The following is a 20,549-nucleotide window of genomic DNA, read 5'->3' as shown; positions in this document are numbered from 1 at the left end:
TATTCACAGTATTCTCTCCCTCTTCTACTATCCAACACCATCTCACACCTCAGTGCCAGGACTCCAAAATGTTCGGAAGGATTACTATTTACCGTTTTTCTCATTTTTATTCAAGTTTACTCTGTTTTCTTCTGTGTTGTTGTATACTTTTTTATTTATATCATATAGTTCACGTACATGTTTTACTTATTTAACGTCATTCATTCCTCATTCTTCAAATCCTATGGTTAAAATCATCTTCGTAAAATCAGATGGCTAGGACGTACTTTACTTCTCCTTATGCAGACTTTTTAAATTAGAAATTATCCTATCAATTATTGAGTTCTCGTATGTTAGAAATTATATTTTCAATTAGGAACAAGACAAACACTTTCTATATATTAAACTTTATATAAAGACAAGCATATAAATTATTAATCATAAAATTTCTACCAATATGCAATGTATACCTTTAGAATCAAAATTCAATCATAATTTTTTAATCATACTGTTATAAAAGCGCCAACGATACTAAAACAATGAATTTTGTGTCCAACAACATGTCACATTTGCGCTAATCATAAGATCGATGAAGGATTTAGACCACTATTATTGGACGCCTAAATAGTCAAATCACTAACAACAATATTAGAGATAAATCTCTAGTAAATATGAATGAGTATATGATCTTCTAGAAATATTTTGTTGGCACCATGTTTCTAGGTGAAATATGTAAATTTCTTGATTTGTCAAATGATGTATCACTGTAAAATATTTTTTAAAACTGAAACATATGCGCACCTCTTGATAATGATGAACTGTAAATACAACTAATGAAAAATATCATTAGTTGTTAAAAACTACTACATATTTTGCATACTAAAAAGAACTCGTTACTAGGTATTATATGATCACTTAATATTTGATTTGAATATTTTTTTTATGTAATATAAGAAGACACGATGAAATTTGGTTTTAAACTCATAACAAATTTGATAGTTGCATAGTTGTTTTGTTTCTTTGACACATAGAAGTGTCAACAAAATTTCATTTATTGTAGGAAGACGGAAAATTTACAAAATTTCATTTATTGTAAGAAGACGCAAATTTGTATATGATGCAACTCATGTTTGTATAAAGTGGTTTTCATTAAATTTAGCTTGATAGAGTTTAAATTTTATATTAATATTATATAATGTGAATAAATTATTTAATTAAAATTATCTTTGCAACGTGTGAAGTTGATATTATAGTGATTCTAAAATAATATATCAATTTGTTATTCCAATATTTCTAAAATTACCATATAAACCTAGCCTAGCAAGTTCTGCAATTACCGTTCGAACTTGAAAACTTATAATTTATTATAATATGGTCCAACCTATAATTAGTTATGCAAAGTTACAATAGTCACTATTAACTGATACTATGTTGCTATTTTGTCAGAGTTTGTTATAATTAGATTAACAAATGCTTGATAGATAGACAACTTTGAATATTTGGTTTATATAACATTACATCCAAAAGAATTCATAATATCTTATTTGCATTATTAAATTGAGTCGTACCGTTAGCACGGGAATACATACTAGTGAATTCTAAAAATAAAATTCGTGATTTGATGTTGGGGCATAAAACCCGCACAAAATGAAAGGGAAATCAAGATGGATGATCGAGCTTTATCCTTAGTTTTACAACCCTAGTTTAGCTCTTTCGTTTTGTCTTGCGATGACCACTGAAATTGCGTGTTTTTGCTGATTCATATCTAAATATCACTGGATCTGACACTCGGTCGCCTCCACGGCAGGCCCCAAGGCCCTCCTCGTAGCCGGTCCCGCCGTGACCTATCACTCTCGCCGCACCGCTACACGTAATGCCCACCACATCATAGCTCGTCGCATGCCATGCCGCCCCTTTCCACCCCTCTGGCCCGCCTCCACACAGCCGCCACTTCCTCGCCCGTTGACCTACGCCTCCTCTCCCAATTAGAGATGGTAATGAGACCCGTGACCCAAGACCCAATGGGTATTTTCTCTATTAGGGTACGGGTATGAACTAAATATATTATCCGTGGGTAAATAATCGGGCAAATATCTTTACTCGATGGGTACGCATGTATGAAAACGTTCTTATGATCCCCATACCCGTTTACCGATGTGTAATAAATACCCGCAAGTTTAAATACATGTCATGGCCCAATATTAAATTAGCCTAGCTCAATTAACCAAAATCATAGGTATTTAAACAATTCATACATTTTCCACTACACTATATGACACTATATGAATGTGTGATGTCTTTAGTATCTAGTGTCTATTGTAATATACTGTATGGAAAATTTAGATTGTTTTAAACTGTTGTGGGTATATAGGTAACCCGACAGGTAAGGTTTACCCACGCGGGTATGGGTATGGAGAAATTTTCCTACCCGTGACGGGTATGGGTATTTTGATAGTACAAAATTTTGATGGTGGGTATGGGTCTGGGGTAAGGGTGGACAGAAAGCTCGTGGCTCGTTAGCTCGCTCGACTCGTGATAAGCTCAGCTCGACTCAGCTCGTTCCATTTTTCTAACGAGTCAAGCTAGCATTTTAGCTCGTTAGAGATAACAAGCCAGCTCGAGCTGGCTCGTGAGCTGCTCGCGAGCCTAACAAGCTAGATTAAAGACACAAGATTTACCGGTTTTCATTGATTTCATCCTGGAATGTATGTGTTCAGTACTTCATAGGTTCACCATGTGATTTGTTGGTTCAAACTTTAATATTTAAATATAATTTCATATGATTTGCATGTTTGAAATAAAAATTTGCCTATATAACCTATTGAAAAATTGTTTAGATTAACTTTTTACGCATAGCTCACGAGCCTAACGAGCTAGCTCGAGCTTTATAACAAGCCGAGCCGAACTAGGTTTTCAGCTCATTACGATAACGAGCCGAGCCGAGCCAGCTCGTTATCTTAACAAGCTGTACCGAGCCGAGCCGACTCGCTATCCAGCCCTAGTCTAGGGTACCAATACCCGATAGGTATTTACCCGTTGCCATCGCTACTCCCGATGCATCGTGTCTCCGCTACCTTAACACCCTCATCGTGCTCGCGTGCCACCACATGCTCACAAAGGACTCCCTCGCATCCCGCATGCCCACCCGCAACCTCCTCACATACACCACCCTCATCAATGCCTACTGCCTCCTCGGCGACAATCCCTGCCGCAAAGCACCATCTTGCCTCCCTCCTCCAAGCGAGCCCCGCACTCGTACATGTATACCTCTTTCGTTCTTGGATATTGCCACACTTTTAACTATACATATATATTTTTTAGAAAAAACAAAAGGTGAATGTTAAAATGTGAATAGCATCTCATAACAGTTATTTGATACTACAGGGCATAGTAAAGAAAGTACATAAAGCTGTTTTTTTTCAAAAAAACTACTATATTCTCTACATTGGTGATTAGTCGTCTATTTTACTTATCTTGAATATCATAGTCATCATACAATAATACTCTCTGTTTGGATGCTCAGGGACTTTTTTTAGTCCCTGTCATATCGAATGTTTAGACACTAATTAAAAATATTAAATATAGACTATTAATAAAACTCACCTCATACTCTGCACTATTTCGCAAGACGAATCTATTAAGCCTAGTTAGTCCATGATTAGCGAATGTGATGCTATAATAAATATTTGCTAATCATGGCTTAATTAGGCTTTAAAATGTCTAATAAAATAGCCTTTATTTATGCAATTAGTTTCATTATATCTATATTTAATACTCCTAATTAACGTCCAAACATCCGATGTGACAAAAGACTAAAAGAGTCCTTGGATCCAAACAGCCCCTAAATCACCCTTCCGACTAGAGGATGGAATCCCATCCGGACGATTTGAATATCAGAGCTATCAACTACTTACAATTATTTAGTACCCGATGATATTCCCTCCGTTTTTTTTCGACACCCTTGAGACGTTTGACCTTTCGTCTTATTCAAAAATTTTATCCAAATATACAAAATTATAAATCATACTTAAAGTTATTTTAATAATAAACCAAATCATAATAAAATATATGAATTTTTCAAATAAGACAGAGGGAAAGTCGTCGAAAAAAAATGAGACAGAGAGTACCTGGGAGTACCAAGTATGGAGATGGAGTGGCACGGAAGATAACGCCGACAAGCAGGGCATGAAGCCAGCGAGTGAGGAGACGACACGGTGTAGAGTCAACTCCCGTATGGACCGGAGTCCGTCCTCTGTAGTTTCTGATAAATCACTGCAGCAAGCCACCAAACCATTCTGGACTCTGGAGTATGACAAGTCAAACCGAGGCACAGTTCTCGCGAATACCAAAATAATGGCAATTACACCCAAGCCTCTTCATGGCAAATATTACAAATTACGTGGATGTTCCTAGTAGTCCATTAATCTAAGCCCAGAGGATTCAAATCAGAGGCTATCGAATTTTGGGATACGCTTCTTCATTCTTGAATGTACATAATATCATGAGATTGTCTGTACACGGTCATGTAAACCCATTTTTTCAAGGGTTGAACTATTCATCGAGGTCAACAAGAATCCAGTTATCTTGCTTGACCTCATAGAAAAAGCACATGTTTGCTTCTTGACGTTTGCATCTGCATCAGGGGCTGCAGGGGGAAGAAGCAGTGCATGGCTGAAAATAGGAAAAGTTAGTCGATACTAAACAAGCTTTTTCCACTGAAAAATGTGAATTTTCCCCCTAAAAATGAATTATAATATATTCATGCGTTCGGAGTGCTGGGAAAGAGCATGGGCATCTTGACGCAAAAGTAATTGAAGAACATATAGCACCAGCTTGCTAATCTGTATCTTGCGTAATAATGTGAACAAATCTTCTAGTGTGCTTTATTATAGAGGGATGCTTACAGTTAGGAGTCTACGATGGTTTTTTCTTTTGCCCAATTTTCGAAATTCGTCTTAAATTTTGACCGCCTTTCTTCATTTCCCTGAACAACAGAATATGAGGACAGACCAGAGAATGCTCAAAGTAAAAGGTAATACTGGTTCTTATGGCACAGACCTCTGGTGCAAGAATACTATGAGGTAGAACAGGGGCAAAAGTACCACTATTAAGGCACAAAGAGCCAGGTAAAATCTGTTTGTTTCTTTCTGCGAGAAGGGAGAAAAATGTCAAGATAAGATCTCAGAGGCTTCTTATTCCTTTAATTTAACAATTATAGTTGCACCAGAAATTTTTTCCAGAATGTATGAGAGGAATTCAGGCCAAATGCTAATTACTATTTCTCATTGATCAAGTATGAACTACAGGGGCTTAAAAAATTGTATAAGAAAGTATGCAATTTCACACGGCAATATGTTGCAATGGTTTTTTACGAAGTACTCCAATGGAAGTTAATATTACAAAGAAAATTTGATCATAAGAGCATCCTCAACAGCTCTTCTATCCCATCCTTCATCCTAAAAATAGAGTATGAAGAGTAAAAGTGGAGCTCCAACAGAACATCCAAAAGAAAGAAGGGAAAACTGTTAACTCATTTCTGATGTTATTTATTGGTTTTTGTTGTTTTATCTGCTACTTACAATTAATGTTTTTTAATATGTAAATTTGTTGCTCCAATACAAAGCTTAATAATGCAGCAACAGGTTCAGAATCCATGATTAAACCAAACATTTCCAAGTTAGTAATTCGCTCACCCTGCCACCTTTGGGGAAAGGTTTAGAACCACCCTTGCATGTGTGCGCATCACAGAATTGACGCAAGAAAAATTCTGAGGGACAAGTTGGATCAGTAAGAGGCCTACCAGAGAGAGGTATGAGTAAAGATAATTAGATTCCAGCAGCGCCTACTTACCATGAAGACGGCTGGCAGATGGCCCTTGGTTAATTGGAAAGCAACTGTCTGCAAGGCTCTGTTAAGTGTTAACAGAAGCAAAAGAGAGTTAGATATTTCCATCAGAACACTAGCAAACGCCAAACACTTTATATATCATACCTATCGTTTGACCATAGAAACCAACGAAATACAGAGGAATACACAACGATCTCAATACTCTTGCAATATTGATCAAAGTCATACAAATAGCAGTTATATGTAAAGCAGGAACGACAACCAGCTAATTCAGGGACAATACAAACATGCAAATTCGTATACAAAGTTCACATATTTGCATCTAATTAATGTAACAAGTACACCAATATGCCTACATGCATAATCTGGTGCTTCTTACTGTATCACAATGCAGAACAGTAGTTTGAAAGGGAAAAGGTGCCAGATGATTTAAGAATAGCTACAAGACAAAATGAGTTATCAATGATGTCTAGCTTCTGTCTCATGCAAGCCTGGGAAAATAGAACAGAATGGGAATGCACATGTTACATGCAAACAGTCCATGCTAAAAAAAATGCAGGTTAGAGATACCAGATAAGGAACACGTATCTTGGACATGCTATAAGAATATATAACAAATTAAAAAAAATACATGAATTTAGAATGGTTAAACAAAAGGATAAGAACCTCACAAAGATGACGATTCTTTGCAGCTGCAGCTGCACTGCATTTACTCTTTGGCTTCTTGAACTTCAACATCAGATCACAGTGAAGAGCTCCACATAAATCTGCCAAGCATCTTCCATGACTCTAAAGGAGATAGTTTAGCATTTAGCATTTCTGGGCATGGTAATTCATAATGAAGCAACCAAGATAGATTAAACAAGATAAATATGCACTTGGAGATGCATTTCTAAGAAAGTTTCACAGAAGACCATCTCAGGTTATAATTTTACTTAAGAGAGCTTTGAATCAAATAAATTTCACTTGTGGTAGGATCCTCAAAAACTACACCAATACTATCAAAGAAAGTAAACAAATACTCTATGAATCTAGTATAATTGTTTAATGTAATTGATGATTGAATAGTCTCAAGCAAATCAATAAGAACCATACATAATCCACAAGATTATTGTGCCGATTTTCAAAATGCTGATCAAGGAACTTCTCTGCTCGGAAGGCTTTCTTGCAGAAACCACAGCGCCATTCATTTATATCAAAGTGAATCTTATGTTGCTCCTGTTCCCGAAACATGTCATTATCAGGATGAAGCCTACATTTTCTTGGGAGTTCATATTTTTCTTTTTCCACAACGGGCATCAAATACTGCATAGAAAGGAGAGGTCAATCTGTCATATTATTATGGAAGCACCGATAAAGTGAGTATTTTCATATTACACGTCTTACCTCATAAATAGCTTCCCAAGCTGAGCGGCTTCTTTCCCTTGAGCAATGCACTTTATTTGTTTGTTCATGTGACTTAAGAAGAGTTCTAGCATCAAGTTAAAAACAAAAGGGGTGATTAGTCAAGTAAGCCCATTCCTAACTTTAATTAAGAATCTAAGGAGGTGAGGATGAAGCACAATAGAATTTTGGGAGGGGCTAAGTGAGGATATCATTCGTGAGTGATATGTGCAAAATAAAAAATGTAAATGATACATTTCCATCTGTATGAGTTTGTGAGCTTAGTTAAGTACCTGGATCCAGCAGCTTCATGAAATTCCTATAGCACAAAAGGAATTTTCAAATGAGCAGTGCTCATGACTTCATATTAAATTAAAGATATGACCAAGCAGATCGAATAGTAAACTGTAATTTACACTTTATTGCAGTAAATATTTACTTATTTTATGTTGATCATGACAAACGAACATATTCATATCCAAATATATCTCATAAAATATCATTTTTATCAGTTAATACATATAACATGTTAACATCAGTCTGCCGCATTCTTATAGAAAGAACTTATGGCAAGTATGTTCAAATGCCACAACTCAAAGGAAGGAACGAATGAACGAGGATGGTATTTCTAATAATTTATGGCGGTACGCGTTATGCCTACCATAAGAACATAACTTCAGAAAAAACACGCCACCTCAACACAGATAATTAGAAGTCATCAACATTTTACCGAAGAGTAGTAGCGGGGGCACCAGAGCAACGCTCACATGCAACAGAACTCTTCTTTTGTTTTCCACAGATTTGTTTTACTCATAACCATCTTTCAATCAGTTTTTGCAAAAAAAAACCATGACTGACGGGCATTGACATCACAGAGAAAATTATACAAGAAATAAACAAGTCAGGTGATCCTGTGCATACCAACACAGTCAACACCAAGACTCCAAACTTGCAGTGCTCCCTTTAGGGATGAAGCAGAACAAGAGCAGATATGCAGATAGACCAGCTGACGCGGATCATCTCAAGCAATCGCTCACAAGTCCAGCCCGAGCTCGAATTTCGCACCTCTTTCTTTACGCATCAAATCTACGTAAACCTAAAGCTTAATTCTACTAACCCCAGAACCGATTTTGCGCCTGGGATAGCAACGAACTAAAAGTACGGATCTACAATTCAGCCAGACGAGGAAAAAATTCCCAACAATCCAGTACAAATACACCTGATGAGATGCCGCAACAAGTAGAAGACAGGAAGCAGAGATGAGTGCGGCGACGAGGTAAGCGGAGCGGCCGCCCTCCCGTCTCGGCATTCCCCCAAGCCAAGCTCCGAGAACCCTGTGGAGAATCGAGAAGGCTTCGAGGAGGGCCGGCGCCTGGAGAGGAAGAGAGAAGGGGGAGGAGGGACGGGGGAGAGTTGGTTTGCGGCGGCGGGAGGGTCGCCGGCGACGGCGACGGAGGGGGAGGCGAAGGGACGAGGCGAGGGATCTTGGGCTGGATCCCTTTCCTTGTCGTGTGCTGTGCAGTGGTAGCGCAACTGCAAAATGGGCAGTTGGGCCGCCGCGAAACCCTACGATCTGCAACGTGCGGCCCAGATTTGGTGGTGCGATTGATGGTTTAGGATAATTCGATCCATCCATGCCATTGTAAATTTTAGTGTGTTGAAAAAATGGGGACATCGCAGTTCAATAGTTCATCTATTTAGAGCAATGCATCTATTTCCTTTTGAGTTATTAATGGCTGTAGATTTTATTAGCAAGTTGGAGAATTTAAAGCTTAGCATTGGATGATACACATATTTTACTCTAGAGACCTGCTCATTTTTTTGTATTTTTTATTTTTTAAACATTTTTAATAAATAATTTTATTATTAAACTTTGGGAGAAAATATTTTTACCGAATAAACCTTTTGGCCATGCCAGTGTCGGTAGCGTGGCAAGACAACGCTGTCACGTAGTGTGGTTGGCGTGGCAGGAGTGTCAGTGGCGTGTCAAGACACGTCACCAACAATGAAATGGCAAGCCTACCACGCCAAAAGCTCTGTGTGACAGGCAGTGTTGTCTTGCCACACTAGGGGCGTGGTCAAAAGATTCACCCGATGAAAATATTTTTTCCTGAGATAATTATTTATTAAAAAGGTTTAAAAAATAAAAAAAATCAAGCAATAAAATAATTTTGAATCAGCTATCAGAGAAAATTATGCACATTATAAATATTACCCAGGGTATTCATCATGATATGAACAAATAAAATTACATTGGCTTGCTTATCATATCGAAGGATAAAATATCAACGGTATCAATCATGTCCATCGATCACAAATCTTTTATTATCATCGTCCATCAGTGTAAAGATGTTTTGTTGACGCCAGTGTCGTATAAAACGGCCGACTCGACCGTTAAGTCAGCCGTTTTATCGGTGACAATCGTAAAACCGTCACGTATATACGGTCATCATTTTGTATTCATGAACATTAAATTTTCTTATTTAGTGATTAATCACCTGATTTTCCGTTTAATCGGCCGTATAATTCATATAAATAGAACAGTCCACCCCGCAATAACCTATCTAGATAATATATTTGATTTTGCTATGTTTGGCATTTCTATCATTGGCAAGTAGTTATACTTATATTTGTGCCTATATTTACTACCATTTTATATTTTATTATAAGTTTTTTATGATTTATAATAAAAGACTAAACATATGACTATTTGGTATGAGATTGTATCATTCACACGTCACGATTATTTTCATGGTTGCTCAAATTAACAATGGTATAAATACATCTATTTTTTATAATGTTAGACATTTAAATATCTCTAAAATAAATAGTAACACTAATGCATACATATATTAATACAAACATTAAATTTATGTATAATTTTGATTAATTGTCTATATTCTGATTAATCATTTGATAGCACCCTCTCCGTCCAACACCCGTATTCCATTTTTCAAAACACTGGTTGATGCAGTATGCCTTTCTATGATGCAATAGAAGATCTCATGGTGTGGATTGCAGTTCTTATGTTGACTTGTGTTTCCATCCTTTACCCACTCCACGGTGGAAAAGAGTATAGTTTTCGTTTTTTGGAAGAAAAAGAGAAATGGTGTTTTTGTAAATGAAAAATAATTTACACGTAAAACTTTTATGTATATGTCTATAGAGACTCAAAAGAAAAACTATAAAATAAACCATGGCAAAAAACCACAAATGAATCCAAAATTAAGTTTTTATATTTAAATTTTAACTTATAAATAGTTATAATAGTGAAAAATGGGAGCCTAGAAAGGCCTACAAAATCACCTGTTTTTTTCTCACTTGGGGCTCGACTCATTCTTCATGGCCAAATTCATACTCCCTTCAAAATTAAAAATTAAAACTCCTACCATTACGTATGGTAAAACTTTCTAACTCTACATATTCATATAGATGTTAAAAACATAGATATATATATATATATATATATAATATATATACATTAATCTAATGGTAAATTTAGACATGTCCAATAAATCTTATAATATAGAATGGATGCCCGAGAAGAGTGGGAAGAAGAGGGAGAGAAGAGGGGGAAGAAGAGGGAGAGAAGAGAGGGCAGGCGGACGGGGGTGGCACGGCGGGCGGGGACGGTGCGCGTCGAGAGCTCAAGTGGGCGTCAGCAGAGGGGAGAAGAGGGGGCGGCGCTGGCCGGCGAGCGGGTGGGGGCGAGGGCAGGGTCAGCCGGCGAGCAGGTGACAGAGGGGAAGAAGAGGGGCAATGCGTGTAAATAGGAAAAAAAAAGTCCTTAAAAGTCCCTACCAAGGAACTACTGATTTTTTAGGGACTTTTAGAAGAAAGTGAATTTCTGATTTTTGAGGGACTTTTAGAAAAAAAGTTCCAAAAAAAGTCCCTCATGCTTAGAAGAAGAGAAACTTTTTCCTAGAAGTTCTAGGGAATTTTTTTATCCAAACAGGGTAAGAGAAGTTAGTTGCACGCTTTTTTTAGTTCAATCTCTCTCTTTTTTTTTTCATTCTTTGTTCTTGTGTCTTTAACAAATTCTACATCATTTTAACATTCAAGAAAGCAGACTGTTAGTTCTGCAATACATTTGATAGCTAATAAAGAGACATGTGACCGAAGGGTAAAATCACGTTTGATTTTTTCGTGGAAAAAGACAAACAACATATTTACAAACAAAAATTAATTTATGAATAAAACTTTTATATACATATTCTTAGCAATCTAAAAGCCAAGACTAAAAAATAAACTTTGATGAAAAAACCTCAAAATCAACTTCAAATTTAAGATTAAAAATTCAAATTTTAGCTTATAACCATAATCGAAAAGACGAGGGTGTTACACTTCAACTTTTAACGGTAAAAGCCCTAGGTTGAGTGACAAATGTGACGGAAGAATTATAAATTAATTCTAAGTTAAGTTATAAAATTCAAATCAAGTATTCAAGAATTTTCTGTTCAAAAGATCATACACGAAAACAACAGATATGGATGCCATTTGTCAGCTGAAACAACAGAAAACAGTTAGGTATGCGGGGGCACTTTAAAATCCAGATAATGGTGCATGAGAAATCACCATACCCCAAGCTCCATTGCTTGAGAACAATACTGCTAGTGATTCGATACTCCACCACATATACACACCTTCTCATATTCATCCATCTCCCATAGATTCTGAAAGAAAGATCACCGTTGTGCAGGTGGTGAAAGCCCACTTTTGACCACCACCATTCTGAAAAAAAGCTAAAGCCTATCAAGTTTAACAAGCCTAATTTTACTGTTTTTTTTCACATGAAAGTGTTTAGACCACTAGCAAGTATCAGCTACGGCCTTATGATATGCTTTACAGTTCTCTACCACTTTTGGCTCTCTCTAAGATGATTACTTACTTAGCCAGTTAGTATCAAAATTTCAAGGCACGAGATGCAACTATACACCAATTCATCTCGCAGCATTGTTCTTCAAGATGACCAAGAGAAGCAGAAAAAATGCCTGTTGATTTGGTAATCTACTGTCTTGCTTCAGAGTTCCTTTGGAATTGTTGATCCTTCAGTGTGGTCGTTGTGAGGTGAAAACAGTAGTTCCTTGATGCCGCTAACAAGATCTTTGGTTTCCTGGTTGTGCTTGATGAAGTTCCTTTCATAGGTCTGCAGTGTATTCACAATTCCAGCACATCAATACAAGCTTCGTCAACAATTTCAACTATCATTATGAAAACAAAGACAGACATGCAAAAGAAAGACATGCAGCTATTTTTATAACTTGCGAGATGTAGCAATTTCAACAATGTATTACTGAGTACCTCTGAAGACCACAAGTTATCGCCTTTTCTGCGGGGAATGATGTGAACATGAGTCTGCAATAATACATCTCTCAGAAACTTGATATGGACAGATGGACATTCTATTCCACATAGAGGATTAAATTGGCAAGACAGCTAAGGTGGGCAATTAACAATAAAAAGTAAGATGCTTTACTCACGTGAAAAATAACCTGCCCTGCTACCTTTCCATTGTTGACAAGCACATTGAATGCATCTGTACATGTTGCAAAAACTTTATTGAGAAACTAAAGTAATATGTTGGCATAATATAGATAACTCCTTTGAGCAAGAATGAAAGAGAGAACTTCCAAACAGAAAAAAAAAAGGAAAATGCTGATATAAACTTATCATGCACCTTAATGCAGAGTGCAGCCCTTATAACTGTAATGTAGTGACCCCAAAAGCAAATTTATTTCAAAAGACTTCAGAACACCCACCAGGTTCAAAATCCTAGTGCCATCGAATATTAAACACATGCAGATGCCCTTTCAACAAAGAAAGCAGTTTCAGGTCCAAACAAGCTAAACCATATCCACAGTTCATGTTTAATGTAATCGTCTGTTTCATAGCATGAGTTGTTGTTTAGCCTATCTCTCTTAATACAAAGATGCACAAGTCTTTTGCATATTTCCCCAAAAACAGAGCAAAATTTGGAAGTATTCAACAGTTCGGTTGTTGATCGATATCAAAGACGATAAACACTATGTTTAGCAGCAAATAAAATAACTGACTCACACAAACATTACAACTTAGAATATGATCCTGAAAAATCTTAACTGCATTACTACCATCCGAATTATCTCATTTATGTGCTCTCTGGATCCCTACACTTATTGCTAAAGGTTAATCAGCAGTCCAACGGGAAGTACTTCTCATCTGACAGATACAAATATATGGTCAACATGAAGGAGACAAGTACTTCTCATATGACAGATACAAATATATGGTCAACATGAAGGAGACAAGTACTTCTCATCTGACAGATTTTCTACACAGTTTTTATTATACTAGTTTACAGCAGCAAACCCCTTTTGACATTCTTTGTGCTGTCAAAAGACAATGCAAAAGCAAAAATCAAAACACCAGCAGAACTGTCCTAATAATTGCAAAGTTGTAGTGTACCTACCGCATTGAGTAGCCTTCACAATTGCATTGGAAAGAAGTGGGAGTTTACAACAAATATCTGCTATTACCTGTAATTTTTTAACAAAATATTAAGCCAGAGAAATTTCCTAGTTGTGTCAAGAAGAGCTAAAGAAAAACAAGCAGCATGCAATTTCTATCTACCTGTAATATTGCAGTATAGGAATACTGCAATATTTACTACAAAATAAAGATTTGACAATAAATGGTTCTACATAGTGCTTTTACAGGAAGTAAGAAAAGAAAAGTCAATCATAGAGATTGTAAACACTTGATTGAACATTCCATTTGACACCATGAGTCCCTGTGAATTTCATAACTACAGCCCACAGGATATGCTATCCCATGCTCATTGCAAGTAAAATAGGGTAGTACTTGTTTACATTCCAAAAGGAAAGTTCAATCTGCATAAGCACAGACATCAATGATTCCTAGGTATAATTACAAACTATCTTTCATAAATATGGTTCAGACGATAAGGTTGATTTCAGATTAATCTAGCAATATGAGTGAAAAGTACCAAATAAAGTCTTAAAGTTGCAACTGAGAAGAGAATATACTCCAATATAAAATAATGATGTAACTTTATAGGGTTTTTTCAAATATCATCAATACAAATTAGTGACCAAAGTTGCATTTGAAGACTCCATCGATGTCGAAAAAGACATGTCCTCATGGCCAGAGGGTAAATATGATAATTTGCAAAGTCTCCATCCTATAAGTTTTGTTAAAATGTAACTGTAAAGTGTCCATAACAATCTACATAACTATCAACATCATTGTCATCATAACCAAAACTTACAGATGGTGGTGTTTCCTGTAGTGATTGAAAGTGACTTTTGGGAATGATCAGTGAATGCCTGCAATCGTAAACAGAAAAGACTGATCATGAGTTGAGTGCAAAAGCATCTTGGCATGTGAACAGGAAATAGTTTATTACATCTCAGATAGAAATACTACAAGCATGATTAGCTAGAGCAACAAAAAGAAGGGCAGTCTAATGGAGAAATTATTTTATCAGTGAACTGGCCTATCCAGAGTTGCCGCATTGTTCAAAAATACTTTGGATCTCACCACAGTTCATGCAACATAGATCCAGTTTGTAATAGTTAGTATTAGCTTTCAACCTTTCGTTCTGTTATGTCAAAATAAGGGCTAGAAACTTAGAATGAAGACCTGCAACCAATATCAGAATCATAAGAATGCAAACTTTTCCTCATAAAACTGATGTCAGTTTTTTCCCCCACACAGAGAAAGGAGCTGTTCCATTTCATCTTATGGGACTATGGGAGGAAAATAAAAGTTTAAATGCTATTGGTCAAAAAAAGTTTAAGTGCTAAAGAGTGATCAAGACGATAAAGGACGGAGAGACAACTAGCAGCTCAAGAGGGTGTAACACCCCACTCCCCAATCCGTATAGCCCACTCTACACATTGAGTGGGCCCACATTCACATAGCACCCCATTTACTCTTTCATCCTCGATTTGTATAAAAGGGTTAACCCAGAGATACCATGATTGGGTGAACTGGGTATATAAGCTGGGCCCAAATGTATCCAGATTCTCTATTTGAGACTATTCCCACCTAACGAACACTTGGGTCTAATAGGCCTAAACCAGGCCCAAACTGGAACACTACTAATGGGCTAGGGTATTACAAAGGGAAGCAAGAATAACTTCAATAAAGAAAAGACTATGACAACAACTCAAAAAAGGTCTGAAACTACTACTATCAGTGAGCCAGTGAGGCACAATTACAAACATTTCCACTATTCTGACTGATATTCTATCTCTAAGCATAATTATTAGATCAACAGGCAAATACATCATTGATTCTTCCACGATTAGATTCCTAGCCCTTATTTGTTATGTTCATCAAATATATCCCTAAACGTTCAGTTTGGCTTTAATTCAGACTGGATAGTCGACCGAGCCAGCAATACGGCATGTCACCTCATCCCTGGAATGATCATACAGCAAGCCACATCAACAACAAACTAGACAAAAAAATTTGCTCTGTTGGACACCACTACTAATTAGGTAAATTAAGATTTCAGTGAGCAGAATCATGGTCTTGTTCTTCTTAAGTATTAAGCAAAGTAGCTAGAGTTGCAAACAAATAAAATATTTGACAAATACTGAAGCAACCTCAGAATTTATTCTTTCTCACTTTAAATGTTCTTAATACTAGGAACCATGATATGGTCCATGGCCTAGTGCCTTAGTCCATTGGCTCAACTAGACAATACAGATTCATACATAGACAAAAACAAGTCAACACTCTTGCAGTTCAAATTTAATGAATAGTCAGAACAACTCAATACAAATATCACTCTAAGAATACGTGGCACTCAGATAATCATTAATGTATTTCCAACCAAAAAATTGCAATGGAATGACTCATCCCTAAGTGGATCTTCAAATCAAGTTCTACAAGACTAACAGGGAACACAACTTTGGTAGCATTAAGCATATGCTGAAATTCGACTGATGAAAAATGATATTTACATTTCCAACAAATTTCCCGTTTTCTTTTGTGTGGGGGTGGATGGGGGGCTCAAATGATGAGAAACAGTTCGTCGTAGTGATGGTTTCCACATCGTTTCTCAAAAAAAAAGAGAGAGAGAGAGAGAAAGGATCTCTACATCACCATTAGGTTGGCATGCATAGCATTATTTACAAACTGCAAAAAACGAAACAGTTTAATTGGTTGAACTATATTTTTTTCTGTTAGTCCAACAGATCAAATAATCATGTCCAAACATCTAGTAATCATATTTTATATTGGTCATTAATGATATCAAAGAAATGCAACATCTTAAATGTCTCATAACTTGAACACGTCAATAATGAGATGTTCACATCCAAACACAAACTGGTGTAGAGTATGCACATCCAAACAGAATCTGGAATTAACCATGTTGAGCATCGCAAATGTTAGATATGTCATGAACTATTAACCATGTTAAGCATCAAGGTTTGCACATACTGAACTACTGAAAACCTACTACACCAGTCCAGTAGCATGACAATGCCTCTACAATTTCATCAGTTCAAATGACTTGATAGAGGGAACAAGACGCAAGTATGTAACCATCACACGAAAGATGCATGGCATAGCGTGTGTCCATGTGTGCCTTGCATACTTCAACAACACAGAGAATATGGGTTTTACCATTTCGTTCGACCCAAATTAGTAAAAGTAAAATAAAATGCCATATTGCCATCTATATACCGCACATGAAGAACGCATGCAACACATAATATCCTCCGATATAATGGAAAAATGTAGCAATGTAACATTCACAATCAATTTCTTCACCCAAACCAAAGCTATCACTACGCCAACTCACTATAAGGTGTCAACTGTCAACTAGTCTAGAATTCCAGCAACTCGACCAAATTTCACAAACAAACAAAGAGAACAAAACAGATCATGAATCTCACAAGTTGCAGAGACGAAATCGAAAGCAGAGAAGTAGGAGCAACTAGCTAGCGCCTTACCCAGTGCTGAGTGGTTTGATATCCAGGATGCACAAGCACACATCATCCTCATAGAGCTACACACACACACACACACACACACACACACACAAACACACACACACACACACACACAAAAGAGAGAAACGATTAGTAACCAAAAAAATGGCGAACGCCTCCTCCGCACGAAATGAATCAAATGACGGAGAGAGAGGTAGCTAGCTAGCGAAGAGGCAGAGGAACTCAAGCCCCCGACCCCGGAGCGCCTTGCATAGCGAAGACACTGCACGCGGCCGGTGACCGAGGTAAGTAGTAGATGCATCGCACTGCAGCGTGGCAATCACTACCTTGTAGGCCGGCGTGTTGCCCTTCACGATCTCGCAGAACACGCAGCGCTCTCCCCCCGAGGAAACCCCCTCCCCGTCGGCGGCGGCGACGGCGGCGCATGGAGACGCGGCGAGAGCAGCCATTCCCGCCCCGGCCTCCAGCTCCAGGTCGTGGTAGGAGGCCCGCCGGGGGCTCAGCAGCGCGAACGAGCGGAGGTGGGAGAGGAGCACCCCGAGGCGCCTCTCCGGCGCCGGCTCCCCGGAACCCGACGGCGGCGACATCGGCGGCGGCGGGCGGGCGGGCGGCACGCGTGCTTTGGAGTTCGTGCGCGGCGCGAGGGTGGAAAGAGAGAGAGAGAGAGAGAGAGAGAGAGACGGGTTGTTGCTGTTGCTTCCCTTGGGTGTGTGGTCACGGCGTTTTATCCGGAGGGGTGGGCCCACGTAAGCCTCGGTGGTCTAGGCGTGCGGGGTCACTGACAGGTGGCCCCACCTCCTTTTGCTCGCCCTGCCCGGGCCCGCCAGGATTTGTCTGGCGCTGCGGGGGCAGGATTTTGCGTGGCGCTTACGTTGAACTCCCACTGACATGTGGGGGCAAGGTTTTTGTGGGGTCGTGCCGTCAGTGATTCTGTTGCACAAGACGGCGGTGGTACGGCCAATATCCCTCCGTTTTATACGCTTTATATTGATAATAAGATATTTTCATCTTTTCAGAAAAATTCATCGCTATTTGAATTTTTTTTTATGTTTGACCGGTTATCTTATTCAAAACATATAAAAATATCATTTATTTTGTTTGCGACTTACTTTATCATCAAAAAACTTAAGCACGACTTATCATTTTTTATATTTATACTAAATTTTTAAATAACACGAATGGTTAAACGTTGTAAAAAAATCGAATATCTTAATTAAGAAACGGAGGTAGTAGTTGCCGATTAAGAGTCATGCTCATGTTTTAGCTCTTTTCTTAACCAAACCGAGTCTTTGTTATTGCGAGTCTATGGCTCGGCTAGTTTTTACCCTTAGGCCGTGTATCTCTCGTTTTTCACGCACACGCTTCTTGAACAGCTAAATGGTGTATTTTTACAATAGTTTTCTATAGAAAAGTTGTTTTAAAAAATCATATTAATCTATTTTATATTTTTTTAATAATTAATAATTAATTAATCATATACTAATTTATTTTCCGTATCAGGCTAAGTTAACTTAGCCGATCAAAACGAACGCAGCCTAAGGGTCAAAACGAACGGGCGGGCCGCATTAAGCATGATATGAAAATATTAGATGCATCACTGCCTCGCTGCTAAATTTTGACATTCCGTTGGTTTACTCTGAATAGCGGAAGGGAACATTAAAAATGACATCAGATAATACTAGTACAGTTATTGTAGAAATTATTTAAAACTTCAATATACTAGAGTATTAAATGATCAAATAAATGCTATCTTCGTCTATATAAGATCATTTCTAGCATGGAAACAAATTAATTGAAAAAATAACTTAAATGCTCCTCATTAAATAAAAATTGTATAGAGTAAGAGATATGTAAGTGTAAAATGTATATAGATTTGAATATGAATATAAAGTAATTGATGGGATAACTAGTACTCCACAAATGCATTCTTTGTGAGGCAAACTTGAATTTCAGAAGTACATTTATTATGAGACAAAGACAGTAATTACCATACTTGGAAAAATAATATTATGAGCATAAAGAGTATATTCTAAATGATAACTTAGAAAAGAGTTACAGATTATACCTCTACCATTCTGATTCACACATTTTTAACAACTCATCTACTATTCTCTGTCTCTTTACATTTTCTCGTCTCAGGCTCTCCCTTCAAGTACACAAATGATCAATGTGCTCAGTGTAACATCATGAAAATTCTAATAATAAAATAATAGACCCAAAAATCCAAACCGTCAACACTACAAGAGATCTTATGATAGATGACGATTTATTTAAGTCACAAACATTGAATTTTTCATCACGTTTCGTAATCTGTGACGCTCGCATGACAAAAATTCATTCGTCACCTATCATGCGTCTCTAATGGTGTTCTATGATGAAACCTTATTTTTTTTGTCATTAATCTAGTGACGATCCTTCCATTGTCATAAGTTTATGACGTTCATTTTCGTCACCATCAAGCCTAGAAATCGTCATAAGATGCCATGTGGTCTATTACGGCCCATGTAGTGAGCACCATGTTTATGGGCTAGGCCTTGTTAAAGCCCATGTATAAGCAACTTGTTTATAGGCTAGACCTATTGTAAGTCCAATTAGACTTTAATAAATTCAGCTCAATTTATCATATTCATCTATATTGAGTGGGCCATACATATTCAAAAGGCCCAATAGGCCCATGCGTTATAATGAAATTGCATTGGCTCATGCACTCAAGAAGCCCATATATCAAACAGATTTAGCCCATTTAAAATCCAATACAACCCAATTAACATCCACACATCTGACATCCTATAGTCCAATTAACAGCCCACATGCACTAGCTCACATTTAATACAAATTCACAAAACAGATGATCACAAATTCAGAAAAACAAACAAACAAACAAACATCATAGATTATCCACAAGTCAGTTACATGATCAACTAATTACATCTAAAAATCACCACCCAAAACAAGTTCAATTACATCACAGGTTGACTGACCAGGCCAATACATTCGGAGTGTTAGGACCAGATGGGACACCAGTGGACTGAGCCAATGACCGGGTATGGGATTTCACCAGCAACTCACTTTTCAGAACCTTTACATCACTCAAAATAGTCAGGATCACCCTATTCAAAGAAACTTGGATCCGCAATAACAAAAACATAGGAGTAAATTGCATTTTATTGAATCAGCAATAGCAAATACTTTTTATCAAATTATGCATCATGCTAGAGTTGGTTGGTTTTCATGGGAATATCATAAGCCCGCGTCATCCGTCGTGCCATCCCCACATTCCGGAGTTCCATGTTCCATTTCCATCCCGCCCATTCTGCCAGTTGTGTTCGCCATTGCTTGCGTCTGCCACCACCATTTATTCCCCAAATTCCG

General features: G+C 37.5%; 2 protein-coding genes across 3 annotated transcripts; both read right to left on the bottom strand.

Annotated features, from left to right (window-relative positions):
- Nucleotides 1-4,081: 4,081 nt before the first annotated feature.
- LOC102710254 lies at nucleotides 4,082-8,747 on the bottom strand. Of its 2 annotated transcripts, XM_006663856.3 has the most exons (10): nucleotides 8,429-8,732; nucleotides 7,503-7,528; nucleotides 7,213-7,297; nucleotides 6,922-7,131; nucleotides 6,493-6,615; nucleotides 5,830-5,887; nucleotides 5,673-5,746; nucleotides 5,038-5,126; nucleotides 4,884-4,963; nucleotides 4,082-4,650 (listed from the first exon to the last, which is right to left on the bottom strand). In XM_006663856.3, the coding sequence occupies exons 1-9, from the start codon at nucleotides 8,516-8,518 to the stop codon at nucleotides 4,894-4,896; spliced, it is 825 nt and encodes a 274-aa protein (XP_006663919.1). In that variant the 5' UTR covers nucleotides 8,519-8,732; the 3' UTR covers nucleotides 4,082-4,650; nucleotides 4,884-4,893. The 2 variants fall into 2 exon arrangements, with proteins under 2 accessions (XP_006663919.1, XP_015698415.1); XM_015842929.2 differs by lacking the exons at nucleotides 4,082-4,650; nucleotides 4,884-4,963; nucleotides 5,038-5,126 and adding an exon at nucleotides 5,195-5,435 and having other exon boundaries at nucleotides 8,429-8,747.
- A 3,112-nt stretch (nucleotides 8,748-11,859) lies between these two features.
- LOC102715360 (adenylylsulfatase HINT3-like) lies at nucleotides 11,860-17,865 on the bottom strand. The gene is made up of 7 exons (XM_040529790.1): nucleotides 17,504-17,865; nucleotides 17,178-17,233; nucleotides 14,477-14,534; nucleotides 13,658-13,724; nucleotides 12,690-12,745; nucleotides 12,511-12,564; nucleotides 11,860-12,355 (listed from the first exon to the last, which is right to left on the bottom strand). Exons 1-7 carry the CDS (start codon nucleotides 17,762-17,764, stop codon nucleotides 12,230-12,232), a joined length of 678 nt encoding a protein of 225 aa, XP_040385724.1. The 5' UTR covers nucleotides 17,765-17,865; the 3' UTR covers nucleotides 11,860-12,229.
- Nucleotides 17,866-20,549: the final 2,684 nt, after the last annotated feature.

Source organism: Oryza brachyantha, chromosome 12 (assembly GCF_000231095.2).
Source record: "Oryza brachyantha chromosome 12, ObraRS2, whole genome shotgun sequence".
Classification (NCBI taxonomy): Eukaryota; Viridiplantae; Streptophyta; class Magnoliopsida; order Poales; family Poaceae; genus Oryza; species Oryza brachyantha.
The sequence above is the reverse complement of the archived record's forward strand: the minus strand, read 5'-3'. Positions and strand labels throughout refer to the sequence as shown.